General features: G+C 42.2%; 1 protein-coding gene across 4 annotated transcripts in view; it reads left to right on the top strand.

Annotated features, from left to right (window-relative positions):
* ZFPM2 (zinc finger protein, FOG family member 2) overlaps positions 1-14433 on the top strand; it is a 436720-nt gene that overhangs the window by 104165 nt on the left and 318122 nt on the right. For 2 of the 4 annotated variants that reach the window (XM_083621872.1, XM_083621876.1), the window contains exon 1: positions 11645-12407. The exons of the other annotated variants lie outside the window; for them this stretch is intronic. In XM_083621872.1, coding sequence (XP_083477998.1) covers positions 12368-12407 — 40 coding nt within the window. In that variant the 5' untranslated portion in view covers positions 11645-12367. Of the gene's footprint in view, positions 1-11644; positions 12408-14433 lie in introns of those variants that run through there. 4 annotated transcript variants of the gene reach the window in all.

A 14433-nucleotide genomic window follows, 5' to 3' on the forward strand; every position in this document is an offset into this window, starting at 1 on the left:
TGGATAAGCCTGTTGGCTCCACTCCTCTCCACGTGTTCCTACCTCTGTTCCTGAGGCCTCCCAGGCACAGCCAGTCTGAAAAAATGCTTCAGATGGAAGATGCTATGTGTTCTGGGACTTGTTTTTCCTACCACTACCACTACTACCACCCTTCTCATTCCTACTGATTTATTGACATTATTTTGACAGAAAAGTGTGACTGGGCCAGAGAGGATTGCCCAACACGCCAGTACATTCCCCCTATGGCAGCCTCAAAAAGGTGGATCTGATGATGCAATTAACAAAGCTTTTCTGGCAGCCTGGGTTCCCATGCCAGCCATATCAATATTCACAGTTGATTTTTATTTCCTCTTGCCTCCTTGTTTTTGGGGTAACCTGTCCATAACACACTATTAACGCTTTCAGCTATTCCCGCAAGAAAAGGATTTCCTGTTCAATATTTTCATAGGCTCCCTCCCTCCTGTTGTTTTCTGAAGTGATCTTATAATATTCTTTGTTGACTCTGTGTTATATCTCCCTTCCCTGTAGATCTTTCTACAGCCACAGAAGGAAATATTTCATGTCCTTTCCTCAGTATTTACAGTGTTCTTGCTCCTGTCAGTATTACTTCTAGTTATAAGATCAGACAAATCATATCTCTGGCTTTGCCTTTACAGCATTTCTTTATAGCTCTGAAGATGGGCTCATTGCTTCATGTTTATGTACATTCATTGCCCCCCATATATTCCCTTTCTGATGTGTATGTAGAGGTCTATGCCAAACTGAAGGGCAAACAATAAAGGTGCCAACAAAATTAAGAATTGCCCAATCATTCTTTTGCCAAAGTCTGTAGAAAACCCACTGCTGAAAATGTTGGGGAGTTTCCTACAACTTTCCTATCTAAGCTGCTGCAACATTTTGGAGTGATATAATAGCTAGAGGTTGCTATTCAGCCTGTAAATCAGAATGGCACACCTTTTTTTGTGGAAACACAAAATGGGAACCCCGTTCCATTGATTTCCTTAACTGAATCCCAAAGTCCTGCCGTGATATGAATTCTGTGGCATTGCACAACACATTCGGCTATTGGTCCTGAACCACAGTCCTTTTTGCGTCTGAGTTTGGATTGTCTTTTTAAATACGCTGCAGAGAAAAGGAAAATTTTGAGTTCCTGCCATTTAGGAATGCTGTTTATTTATTTAGGATATTTGCCCCAAGGTGGTTTGCTCCTTTAAAGTACTATAACAATCAAACATCACAAATTATTGAACAACAGAAGCCTTCTTCAGATGATGCATATACAATACAGCATATATGGGGGGAGGGCATTGTGCAGCAGGGACAAGCCTGATACCCCTGTCCCCTCCATCAATGTTTCTGTCACCTTCCTACTCCTAGATTTCCCAAGGTGCTATGGCTTCCTTCTTCATGTGATGGTGACAGGGGCAAGTGAGTGGCAGGTTGAGACAAGCAAGCATGGGGCCAAGTTCATTCAAATCCCTGCTCCTACTGCCTGAGGCACTTATTTTATTTATTATACAAAGGTATAAGCCACTACGCAGCTTGAAGTACCACATATTTAAAAAATGAAGTACAAATAAACTTTTAAAAGCAACAACACAATTTCTACAAAATCTAACAAAAAACCCCAAAGCAATTTCTACTGATGTGCAACTAATCATAGATTTTAGTTGTGAACCTTTATAATCACCAGTATTTATGTCCCTTCTCCACACACACATTAGCAACACACTGCAGATCTGAGTCCCTTGTGGACAAAGGTGCATATATTGAATGAATGGAGAAACCCACATGTATGAGAGTTTATATGCCTATCTGAGTGACCATGGAACTTTGGATCAGCGTGATATATTTTCCCCCTTTCCATTTTATGTACATTACATAAGTGTCAGCAGTTGGTTGGGTTCCCCTCCTTTCATGCCATAGAAGTACAAATAATGGTTTTCAAACATCAGCAGGTTAAAATGTATACTGCAAGATGCCACTAGCAGGAGCAATTGATAAAATTTAGGTAGCATGTCAGGGGTTTTGTGCACACAGTTTGCATCTGTTAGATCATGAGGATTTGTTGGACATGTGGGAACAATGAGGGCTACATACTGTGATCTGATTTTTTTTATTCAAGGGTATTTGCATAGCAGTTGGAGGTACAAAGACACTGGGCATTGGAAGACTGAGATGCTTACTCCTAAATAAATCACGATTTATTTAACATGTATTTTAAGTAGTGCTGCAACCAGCTGTTTAGCAGAGATTCAAACTCTGGGATACAAACTCCTTTAGGCTTGCAAGCTTCAATGCCATGCCCATCATATCTAGAATAATAATAATAATAAAGCCCAGTAATCTAGCTGCCACTGGTTGTACGTTTATTTCAGCTTTTTGAAAATCTAAAATTGGGATGTGCTGCAAAAAGACACTGATCTTGCAAAACCAGGAAAAAAATGCTACTCATTTTGGAGCCGTGTGATTAGATCCACCATGCATACATTTAGCATTCTTCTTACCTTGAATTTCATGGAAGTCAGTGGCAGACAGATCTGTTGGTAATGCATAATGGTAACTTCAGATATGCATTCTTCATGCTGCATTTGTATATGCAAGGTGTATTCTATTCTTCCTCTAATTCGTTACCTTTGAAACAGTGAGGCACATGGAATAGTATGTTGCTTCTAGTAATACACCAAAGGTGTTTTCAAAGAACAGATGCAGGGCTGGGGTGTTTTTTAAGAGTGGGGAAAAGGAAGCTGAACTGCATGAAAAATGTTAATCTTTATCTGGAGCCCCACCCTTTCTTTCCACTGCTCAGCTGATCAGTGGAGGGCATTTGGGGGGGTATGTACAATTTGGCAGTGGGCCAGAAGTAGCCTGGAGGGCACACACTGAACACCCCTGAAGTGGTGTGTGTGTGTGTGTGTGTGTATTTTTTTATTTATAAGAAATAAAAAATGCTTAAGCTTCTAATGGGAAGTGTTTAAATACAGCCCCTCCCAAAATCTTGCAACAATCTTCAATGAACTCCAGCTAGATCAATGATATTTTAATCATGAATCTATCTCACTTTACAACTTTGCATTATGCAACCAAACCTAAATTAATGTGTGTGTGTGTGTGTGTGTGTTTTAAGAGCATGTTTCTTGGAAACTATGCATACTGACTGGAAAATATTCACATTGGCCAGAAAATGTACAAAATCAACTGGGATTTGCACATTCCCTGAAGTCCACTGGAGGTTATGTATCATGACAACCAAACATGCAGAATTCAAGTGATACATGCACATATGCCAGGCCTGTTGGAAATTATGTATACTGATGGGGAAATGTGCACAATTCCCACTTTATGGACAGATTACATGCACATTTTTCATCAGTCCTAGTGAATGTGCACATCTCCTTTGAACTGGTTTTTATATACAGTATATTAACTGTTCCCTGATGTTGGGAAAGATGGAGGGCACAAGGAGAAGGGGACGACAGAGGACGAGATGGTTGGACAGTGTTCTCGAAGCTACCAGCATGAGTTTGACCAAACTGTGGGGAGGCAGTGGAAGACAGGAGTGCCTGGCATGCTCTGGTCCATTCGGTCACAAAGAGTCGGACACGACTAAATGACTAAACAACAACAACAAAACAACATATTAACTGTTCAACTTACATTGCAGAGAGAGAGCATATTATATAGAGCATTCTATTGATTGTGTTCCTTTTTCTATCTCATTTTTGTATGTTACTTTATTTGGATATAAACCATTCTAACAGCCGTTCTCTGAAGTGGCACAGAAACGTAAGAAATAAAAAATGCTTAAGCTTCTAATGGGAAGTGTTTAAATACAGCCCCTCCCAAAATCTTGCAACAATCTTCAATGAACTCCAGCTAGATCAATGATATTTTAATCATGAATCTATCTCACTTTACAACTTTGCATTATGCAACCAAACCTAAATTAATAAATCCTCAGCTCTATGGCCCTCACATTAATCCATATTGATATTTTCCATGCTTATTATTTCTGCTTTTTCTAGCACAAGATATCCAATACTTACAGCAGTGGCAATTGACAGTTACATTTGCTGTCTAATAAGATCGTGTATTGATATACGACCAGCCAACTGAATAATAAACGGATTTCTTCAGAGGATACATGGGAAGCAAGGAAGATTACTTATTTGCCTCATTTAATTCTATTGATAAAAACTGGTCAAGAAGTATACTTGAATAAAAGCTATTCTGTATGCAGGGCAAGATACAAGTTGTATGTGTGATGCCATTGGCACACTAACCCAGTACTGTCTACTCTGGCTGGCAGCAGCTGACCATGATCTCAGATCTCCAGGGTTTCAGGAGTCTTTGCTTCTCCTGCCACCTGACTGAAGATGCCAGGGAATTAACCAGTGATTGTATGCTGCACCACTGAGCTGTTGCTGTTTCATTGTAAGGGCATGAGAAGAGCCCTTCTGGATCAAGCCAATGACCCACCTAGATGCCCATGGGAAACTCACAAACAAGACCAAGCGCAAAAGCACTATCCCCTCCTGTGGCTTCCAGCAACTTTATTTAAGACTAGCAGTGAGGGTTGAGTCAGCTCCTTTAAAAAGTCCTGTTGACTCATAACAAGTGAAAAGCAAAAGCAAAATTAAGTCATTGTTTCATTGTAAAACTGCTGTTTACCTGAACCCCAGGGTATATCACAGACAGTAACAAATCATATCTGGATTCATTTAAGCTCATTCTTTCCTCTTCCATTTTCATTATTTTCCTCATTGTTTTAAGACTGTAACCCTCTCTGAAAGTCCATGATTTTTAGATTTCAAATGGGGCGGGTTATGTAGGGGAGGGAGATTCTTTCTGCATGTTTTAACGAATCTCTCTAGACACTGGTGGAGGAAGAGGGGTCCCCTGGCAGCGTGATCCCCAGGGTGCCATTGTGGCTGCCTGCCCCCACTAGGTGCCCTGCCCATGCAGGTGGCGTGCCACGCCCCCAGGACGCGCACCAGCCCCATCCCCGCCTGCTCTCTGCCCCCCCCCATGCCAGAGCATGAAGCTCCACCACTGTCTCTAGATCAGCCTTTCTCAACCTTGGATCCCTATTTGTTGTTGGGCTGCAACTCCTGTTATCCCTACCTATTAGGACCAGTGGTCATGGATGATGAGAGTTGTAGTCCAATCACACCTGGGGAGCCAAGGTTGAGAAAGGCTGCTCTATAGTTAAAAAATATTCAAACCCCTAATGGCTTTGAAGCAGGAACAGAGCATCTTTAGAATCACTTACACCTAGGAGTTAAGATCGGTATCAGAGGCCCCCGGTTATGTCCCATCAGCATCAGAGGTGCAAAAGATGAGGAGGCGAAAGATACTAGGTTATCTCCATGGTGATGCCTAGATTGTGGAAAGCCCTTTCTGAAAAATAGCTGCCTTCTTTTGCTAGCTCTTTGGTGCACAGCTAGTATCTTTTTGTTCCTGCAAGCTTTTAATCGCTGAACTCTGTAGCTCTGTAATGATATTGATTTCAGGCTCTGTTTTAATTGCCATTTTACTGTTTTGTTGTTGTTGTTTTTGTTTCATCCTAGTGTTTGTCCTGAACAACATCTGAGTTTGTAGTGGTGGCCCAGGGACCACCATTCACATACTGTATAGAAGTGATCAGGTTTGGCCATGTTTCTTGATTCATTTTCATTAATCAGTTTTTCTAATCAGGTCCCCAACCCATACATAGGCACAGCATAGCTCTAAGCAGCAAACATCAGAGTTCTGTCATTTGTGGAGGTTGAGTAATCTGGAAGGAAATCATCTCCAGTGTTGAACAACTTCTCTGAATCCCAACTAATGCTGTAATTTGACTGATTTTTGTTGGCTGCAGCCTTCTCTCCACACACACAAACCCCGCCATAAAATCTCCTTGGGAGGGAGGGCACATCATCACATTGTTCCCAGAAATGCTTACAGTTCTACTTTCAGTGCACACGGCAGCTGCTCTGGCCTGTTAAAAAGGAAATAAAATAAATTAAATTAAAGCAGTCTTTGGGTCACCTTGTAACTTCAACTACCTTTTGGGGTGTGTGTAAGAATTCTCAGAATTCTTTGGGGTTTTTTGAAAGTCCATGAAGTAATGCAGGAGAAGGGCAGAAGAGACTTCAAAAGGAACACATCTGAAAGTGACATTAACTGGAATTTTAATGATTTGCCCATCAGTGCTAACCATAGTTGGCCATGACATCCAAACCAACAAACTATGGTTTATGTTTGCTCTTCAAATCAGAATTGGAGGCTCACGGGGAGAATTGTTACTTGGAGGCCAATTACTTCAGCGCTTACTGGTGATAACAATGGAACTAAGTAGTGCTTATCTCATTTGTAAACTGTCCTATTAGAGCATAATTACACAACAGACTTCAACCAGTTTAGCAGTCATCCTCTTGCCAGAGGGAACAATAGGAACTGAAGATCTGTGAAGGGGTAGGGGGCTAGTGATTTTCAACAAGTAATTCTCAACATCTTTTGCAAACTCAGTTACATGGAAGCCATGAAAGTTAAACGTATATAAACAATATAGATATATACGTAGTGTGAATAGGTCACTAAAAATTAAATTCTGTTAATTTGAAGAGACCTTAACTTCAAGTATATTTACAACCATAGTTGTAATGGATAAAGGCTACATGACATACAGGCATTTATTGTAAACCAGAAAACTCTCAATCTTATAGGATGCAAGCTCATTTTTCTAATAAATAATTTTTTGAAGAAATTGTTCCTATTGTGGGGCAGAAAGCATCATGGGAGACAGAAGTATTCCGACACAGGTGAAACATTTAGCAGACTCTAGAAAGTAGTAGTTTGCAAAGTGCTGTCTAAGGTCACTAGCTGACAAGGTCAAGCATTGGATTTAATCAAATTAATTTTGCAGCAGGAGGTTTAGCCGCAGTTGTAAGACAGAGCAGTCATATCAGGTAAGGAATGCTAAAAATAATAATAAAAGCAGCAATATGTCTTCAGCATAAAGTGAAATATATTGCTCACAACCATATTCATCTTTAAGGGAATTATGAAAAGCTTTAGGAAGTATTATTTTTAAGTGCACCTTCCAGTGTCACTGGGTGGTAATGCAAAGCAGTTTGTGATGTAGCTTAGTCTGAGTGCAATCTCTGGTAACAGTTTAAGGTGATTATATCAGTGATATGCTGATGCAGCTAACATGAAAGGCTCAGAACTTTGGCTCTGTATTTCTATTTAGAAGTTTTTCTTATGTTGGTCTAAGTTGACTGTGGCCTGTTTCAGGTTTCCTTGAAGTTAATGGCACCTTGCCTTTGGTGTCAGGGAGCACTAGGAGGCAGGACTAGAACTCTGACATTTGCTTTGCTATTTCTAGCCATGGGACTTGGAAGACAATTATGTGTTGGTGACCTTTTCATCTGCAGTGATAAACAATCAAAGGCTTGAGATGAGAATAGACTAGAGCCTAGCAGAATACTGGCTATTTCAGAACAAGATACGAACTTTACTTTTCCTTCCATCTCCTTGCCATCTGTACCTTTCCTTTCTGCTCATTCTCTCTTACCTGGATTTGCTTTACCTGTCTTCTCTGGATTGTTGTCCTAATTCTGTTTGGCCACTCCCTCGTCAAACTCTTCTTTCATGGCCCCCCTCCATCTGGTCCACATCTCCCTAACTACCCCCTTCTAGGGCCCTGTTCATTTGCCTCCCTGCCTGTGCTGTCTGCTGAGCAGCCCGGCACTGCAGCTAAGCCAAGAATGCAACATTTAAAAACCAATGGACAAACAACTGGGACTATCCCTAGTAAGCAAAAACAGTTGGAGCATTTGTGATATATATACTGTAGTATGGTATGTATTTGAAAGAATGATGAAGGTACATTGTATGAGTGGATTATCTGTACACAAGAATGTACAGATATATTGAATAGAAGCATAGAATTGTAGAGCTGGAAATGACCCTGAAGACCATCTAGTCCATGGGCAACCTAAGGCCCGGGGGCAGGATGCGGCCCAATCGCCTTCTCAATCCAGCAAGTACAGTGTACCTCAGGTTAAGAACTTAATTCTTTCTGGAGGTCCGTTCTTAACCTGAAACTGTTCTTAACTTGAGGTGCCACTTTAGCTAATGGGGCCTCCCACTGCAGCTGCCACGCGATTTCTCTTCTCATCCTGAAGCAAAGTTCTTAACCCGAGGTACTATTTCTGGGTTAGCAGAGTTTCTGTTCTCACCCTGAAGCAAAGTTCTTAACCCGAAATACTGTTTCTGGGTTAGCGGTGTCTGGGTTAGCAGAGTCCAATGAAAATAGAGACAACCCATTCCATAACGATAATTTTACTATTTACACCCCACACATCTTACTGGGTTGACCCAGCCACTCTGAGCAGCTTCCAACATATATAAAACATAATAAAATATTAAACATTAAAAAAAATCTTCCCTATACAGGATTGCCTTCAGACAGCTCAGGAGTCAAATAACTCCATACCCTCCAACATTTTTCCAATTAAAATAGGGATGTCCTAAGGAAAAGCGGGACATTCTGGGATCAAATCAGAAATCGGGATGGCTTCTCTAAATCAGGGACATCCCTGGAAAATGGGGACACTTGGAGGGTCTGCAACTGAGCTCTCTCCTCTTTGTCCAAGTTAATGCAGATTTTTATTCTTATGAGTGTTAAAGTCATGCCTAATTTAACAACTAAATGTACATGGTGTATTTAAACATAATAATTTTTGTTTTAACTTTTTCTTCAGCTGAAATGACTTCCTAATTGTGTTTTTTAATTTTATTGCTTGTTTACCTTTCCAGACACCTAAGGCAGTCACAATCAGATTGAAATCATTATTTGCCATTATGAAGCTGAAATTTTTGTTTCAACTAGGGTAAATTAAGAATGGATTATTTGTTTTTGCTCTTCAGTTTTCAAAAGACAACTTCAGCGTCAAAAGTTTAATAAAATAATTGAGCATTAAAATCATACCTAGTTTCCATATAAAAAACAGAAATGTTGACATGTACAGGAAAAATAACAGTTGTTGCAAATTATTATTTTAGCTTATAGCACAAAAAGTTATCTTAATATTTAGAATTTATATAATGAATTTCAGGTGTTCAGTGTGAATAAACTATAGTTTCTCAGTGATTCATGAGAACCTTGTAAGGAAGGCCAATATACAAAGAGCATGCTAGATGCTGTGAATCTAATTTTAAATGTTGTGTACATAATTATATTAATTTTTCAATTAATAAACATATATTTGTGCATTTTTTTATTTTTACTTGAAGGGATGAAAACACATTTAGAAGCTCATTTTCAGCATAAATGTTCCTCAAAACCTTGCACATGCATACATTAAGCTTGATTTATATGAATGTTCTTTTTGTCAGATAGTTTGGGAAGAGGAAAAAATAATCCAATAAGAATACAGAAGCTGCCCCATATGATTTCAGAATTTATATAGATTCATATAATGAATGTTGATAGTGGCAAGCTAGTGAATGACCCTCAAGTTAAATGCTTCTCTCAAGAAAAAAAAATTGAGTAGCAGATAAATTTGATGAGGATCATAACCTATTCATAGATAATTTATACCAGAATGAAAGCTTTTAAATAAACTATGCACAACAAATAACTTGAGTCTCTGGGATCTGTGTGTGCTTAAAAGTGGTGAGTTCTAGATTTTACTATATTGTGCAGCATTCTAGATGACTAATAAAATGCCTATTATCTGAATGGGTGAACTGTGCACAGGGGCAAGTATTTATATTGCTGGGTATCTCTATGTGCTCTGTTGCAAAGTTTAAAGTAGGGAAATGAAATGGACAATCTACTGTTTCTTATTGTTCAGTTGGCTACTATTGGTTTCTCTCTGCATTCACCTGCAGTATCTTCTGCCCCGCCCTTGTAGAGGGAGAAACCTGGACTCGCACCATCCATTAATCAGAAGCCTCATCAGCCAGCCCCTAAATCCACCTGTGGCCTTGTGCAGGCTTAGATTGTGAGGCTTTGGCCAGCGGCTTTGTGAGGCTTCGCTTTTTGAATTCTGTGCAAAGTACTTTGATTCTTTGAAATGCTAGAGAAATAAACACTGGGTTCCTTTAATACTTACTGGGGGAAAGGCTATAATATTGCAAGTAAACCTTCCCCAGTATATTCTCCATCCCCTGCTCAATGAAGGGCTTCTCAAAAGTAAGCTGTGCATGGTGGAACTGTCCCCTTGTCTCACTGAAAGTATTAAAATAGAATCGTTAGTGAACTTACAAGGTACAAGCATAAAGACTCTTTGTTAAAAGAGTCATCTAATGAAATGAAATGAAATAAAGCAGGGTAGTAGAATTTTCTTTTCTTAATTGCAGTGCAATAAATTCATATAAATTAGTACATAGTACATAGACAAATCTATCTATGAAGGCATGGTCTTTTGAATTATTACTTCACATGTTCCAAGGTGGAGCGGGTTTCAGAGAGAAACTTTTGTGAGTCTGCCTTAAACAAGGGGGGGGGGGGATAATTGAGGGCTCCGATAATTCTGCCACTCAGAATAAGGACATTTTCACACAACATGAGTGCATCTTATTCTTGTTTACAAAAGCTCAGAAGTTTATGAAGTTGACATCATTGTTTTATTTTTTGCCCAAACTGGGGAAAGTCATAACAAGGATTGCAGACAATCTTCTGCACTCTTTATTAGAGACAGTGTTCTCCCCACCCCCGGGGGGTACGCATACACCTAAACATTTTGTCCATTTACTGTATTTATTTTCCCCGATTTGAACTATAAAATAGTGATATTCTTGAGTCAAAATGAGAGTACCACTAAACATTTTTTTTAGGGGGGGGGAAGCACTGATTAGAGAGTAAGCCCTCCTGGATAGTGCTCTTACTACTCTATTTGCAAAAGTACAATGGAATACTTTCCAGGAAGTATGTTTCAGACTTGGGTTGTCAAAGTGCCTTTAAACATTTCTGGCTCTGCGTTGTGAACGCAGTCCCTACATTGGCTGCAATGGTTCTTTTCCGCTTTCTCTGTCCCGAATCAACATTCCCACGTGAACACCAACAGCATGGCTCCAAGGAGCTCCCCACTATATTGCGGGAAAGTACCCTTCTATTATCAGGATATGTACTTAACTTCCGTGAGGGGTGCAAGGTCCTATGGTTCTAACGGGTACCAGCTGCTGCTGTTTTGAGGGCGGGGGCTATGCATATAGTAAAAAAAGAAGGAAAAAACACACACAAACACTGAGGGCAACAGGAGGAGGAAGTGGAGGGTGCTTTGCCAACTCTGAGGGGAAGCCTCTTTCCTTATAAGCGGGGTCTCGTGCGCATTTGGCGGACAAAACTCCCCCATGCCAAGCGCCCCTCCCCCCCCGACTAAACCGGCTACTAGGCTAGTAGTACTAGCCACGACGGCTAGACCCAGACCTCCTCCAGCACCCGAAGGCAGCGTTTGCCACTGAAATGCCATCTGGGGAAGGGCAGCGGGAGAAAGAAAGAGAGAAGGCGGGGGGGCGGTCGCCAGTTGCCCTCGTGTCCTGCCCGCGGTTGTGCCCCTGTGGGAAACAGGATGCTGGGCTAGATAGGCCTCGGGGCTCCCCTCGCGCTCTCTCCAGCCAACCCCCCACCCCACCCCTCGCGCAGCCGGTCAGTCTGAGGGGAGCGCTGCTCGGAGAACGACACCGGCGGCAGCATCTGCACAGGGAAAGACGCCACAGAGAGAGAGAGGGGGGCGGACGAGGGGGGGGGGAGACCGCGCTCCCTCCTTTTTCCTCCTCTCCCCCACCTCCCCAATCTCTCTTCTCCTTCCGTCCTGCCTTTCTTCCCTCTCTTCTCTTGCCCCCCCCCCCCAGTTCTGTCTGTTCTTTTCCCTCATTCACTTAACGCGCCCCCCCCACTACACAATATACCGGACACGCCAAATCTCCCTTTCTTTCTGTCTTTCCAACCGCCCCCCCCAGCCCTCTTCCCCTCACGCGCACAAGCGCGCGCGCAGGCACCACACACACTCACACACGTGCGCGCGCGCGCGCGCGCCTGCCTAGCTTGGGCTCTAGCCTCCCTCTCTGCTTCTCTTTTTTCCTGTCATCTCCCATCAGCTCCTGTCTCTTATGAACCCGGCACGTTGACTTGCTTCGCTCTCCCTTCTCTCTCTCTCTCTCCTCTCTCTTTCTTTCTCTTTCGCCCTCTTCCACCCCCTCACACCTTCCTCCCTTCCTCCCCTCTTCCCTCCCCGCCCCGCACCTACTTACCTTACACCCCCTTTTCACACTCTCAGTGCACCTGAAACAAGAACGGCGGCGGCGGCGGCGGCGGCGGCGGCAACAACAACAACAACAGCCGCCACCACCAGCACCAATACCGGCGAGCAGCATGTCCCGAAGGAAACAGAGCAAGCCCAGGCAGATTAAACGTAAGTTTCCCTCAAGAGTGCGGGGGGGGGGGGGGACGGACGGAAAGGCGACGAGGCTTGTCCCCAAAGGGTGCTGCTGCTGTTGTGCGTGTGTGTGTAAACATAAAAAGGAACCGAAAAATTAATAACTTCGGGATGGGGGGAACCAGGTCGAGGAGAAGTGGCTGCGCCCTGAGGTGGAGTTTCGGACGGCGCCTACTTGTGTTTTCGAGGGCTGGGGGGGCGGGTTGTCGCCTTTAAAACAATAAAAAAGAGCTCTGCTTCTGGACTCCTTAGCCACGGAGGTTTTCCCTGCAGAAAAGTTGGCGTTGAACTTAGCGCGGAAGGAGTTGTTGGGCGGGGAAGGGGAGAGGGAGAGAGAAGAGAGGAAAGGGGCTTTGCTTTTCTCTCTCTTTCAGGTAACTTGCTTTCTTTCGCTCTCTCGAAGAGGAAGTGGCGCTGGCCGGGCATGCCTCTGGCAACCGCGCTGGAGCCTGCAGGCGGTGCTTGAGGGAGAACTTTGGAGGGGCAGAGCGAAGAGAACCGCGGTGGCGGAGTGCAGAGTTCCAAGCCCCTAAAAAAACAAAAGGGGGGGGAGCCGATCTGCGGGAGCTCTTCTGCTGATTGTGGAGGCCATAAACTTCGCGTGCGGTTTCTCTGGGGGATTTTTGCAGTCTCCAGCTGGACGAGAGAAAAAGCAACAACCAGCCGCCCGTCTCTTGCAAACAAACAGAATTCTATAAATCCGTTTCTTTTCAAAGAGACGAAACGGTGCAAACTCTTTCCAGGGAAGCGATGGCTTCTAAACGCTGGCAGGCAAAGCTATCCCATGCTCGGATCTTTAGGAATCGCCCAGTACAAATGGGAGTTTTTATCAGAAAAGAAGTGTATTGAGAAGGTGGAGCTGGTGGTTGAATAATTCTACTCTTTGTAACACCCCTTCCCCGAAATCTCCCAACAAAATCAGACACATTCCCTTGTGATGTCAACTTCCTAAACTTTTCTGAGCTTTGAGATTTTTTTTTTCTTCCTTATGCTGTACAAGGCAGTTGGTCGCCTCTTGAAGTAGCGCTGGTTGTTTCCAGAGGATAAGAGATTCAGTGTAAAAAAACAGCGGTGGTATCCTAATAGGTTTGCATAGACTAGCCTGTTCCCCAAGCGCCTTTCAAAACGCAATGTCATGTGACTTGTCCAGACTCTTTAAATAGCTGTCCTTTTTTTGCTTCCAGGTTTCAAAATGCATGTAATAATAGAACTGTAGTTCCTTTTTCTTTGTGTTCAGAACATAACTTAATTGATTCAGCAAAGAAGATAATAGGTTTCTGGTTTAAACATGGCTCCTAAATATTTGGGCTGTAGTTGCAGAAAGAATGCTCCCCCCCCCCCCGCCCCAAGTTTCTGATACAGTATTTGGCAAATACTACTTTGACAAACTTCATTCACAGCCATATGTTGTTGTAACACTCACTTCTGTATCATTTAAAGTACGTTTTAAAATTCACTTTTAAATAATCATTGTACATTTTAAATGACATGGTTTAGATGCTTAACATTTCTGTGCGAACGAACATTTCAATCTTCTATGAGATGTAAAAGCTGTTTGCCTTATAGGGCATAGCTGAGAACGTTAGCTAGAAGGGTTTCCTACTGCATGATGTGATTGGTGACTTGATTGTTAATAAATAATTAACATTAATTGATTGCATGATGCAGAGACCATCTCAACTTATTTTTTCATACTTCGTTATCTTCTGATTTAACTGTTAAATGTTTTTTATGCTCACCTTATTATGTCAGATAAAAGCTTTTGTACTAATTGGGACTATTGAATTCTGGTGATGGGTCACAAGCCATTTTGGGTTGCTTTTCTGCATAGCAAGATATGTTAACTTGAATAGAGCAAACCCTTTGTTTATCGTAAGTGATATGTGTTAATTTGTATGCCTGTGTTTGTGTAAATAGATTGCCCTTTATGAAGCGACTATGACTACACAATACTTTGCGCAGCATTAGCACGCATAATTGTTAAGAACTTTTAAGGAGTGCC

The sequence above is a fragment of the Podarcis filfolensis genome, assembly GCF_964270895.1.
Source record: "Podarcis filfolensis genome assembly, chromosome: 7".
Lineage (NCBI taxonomy): Eukaryota > Metazoa > Chordata > Lepidosauria > Squamata > Lacertidae > Podarcis > Podarcis filfolensis.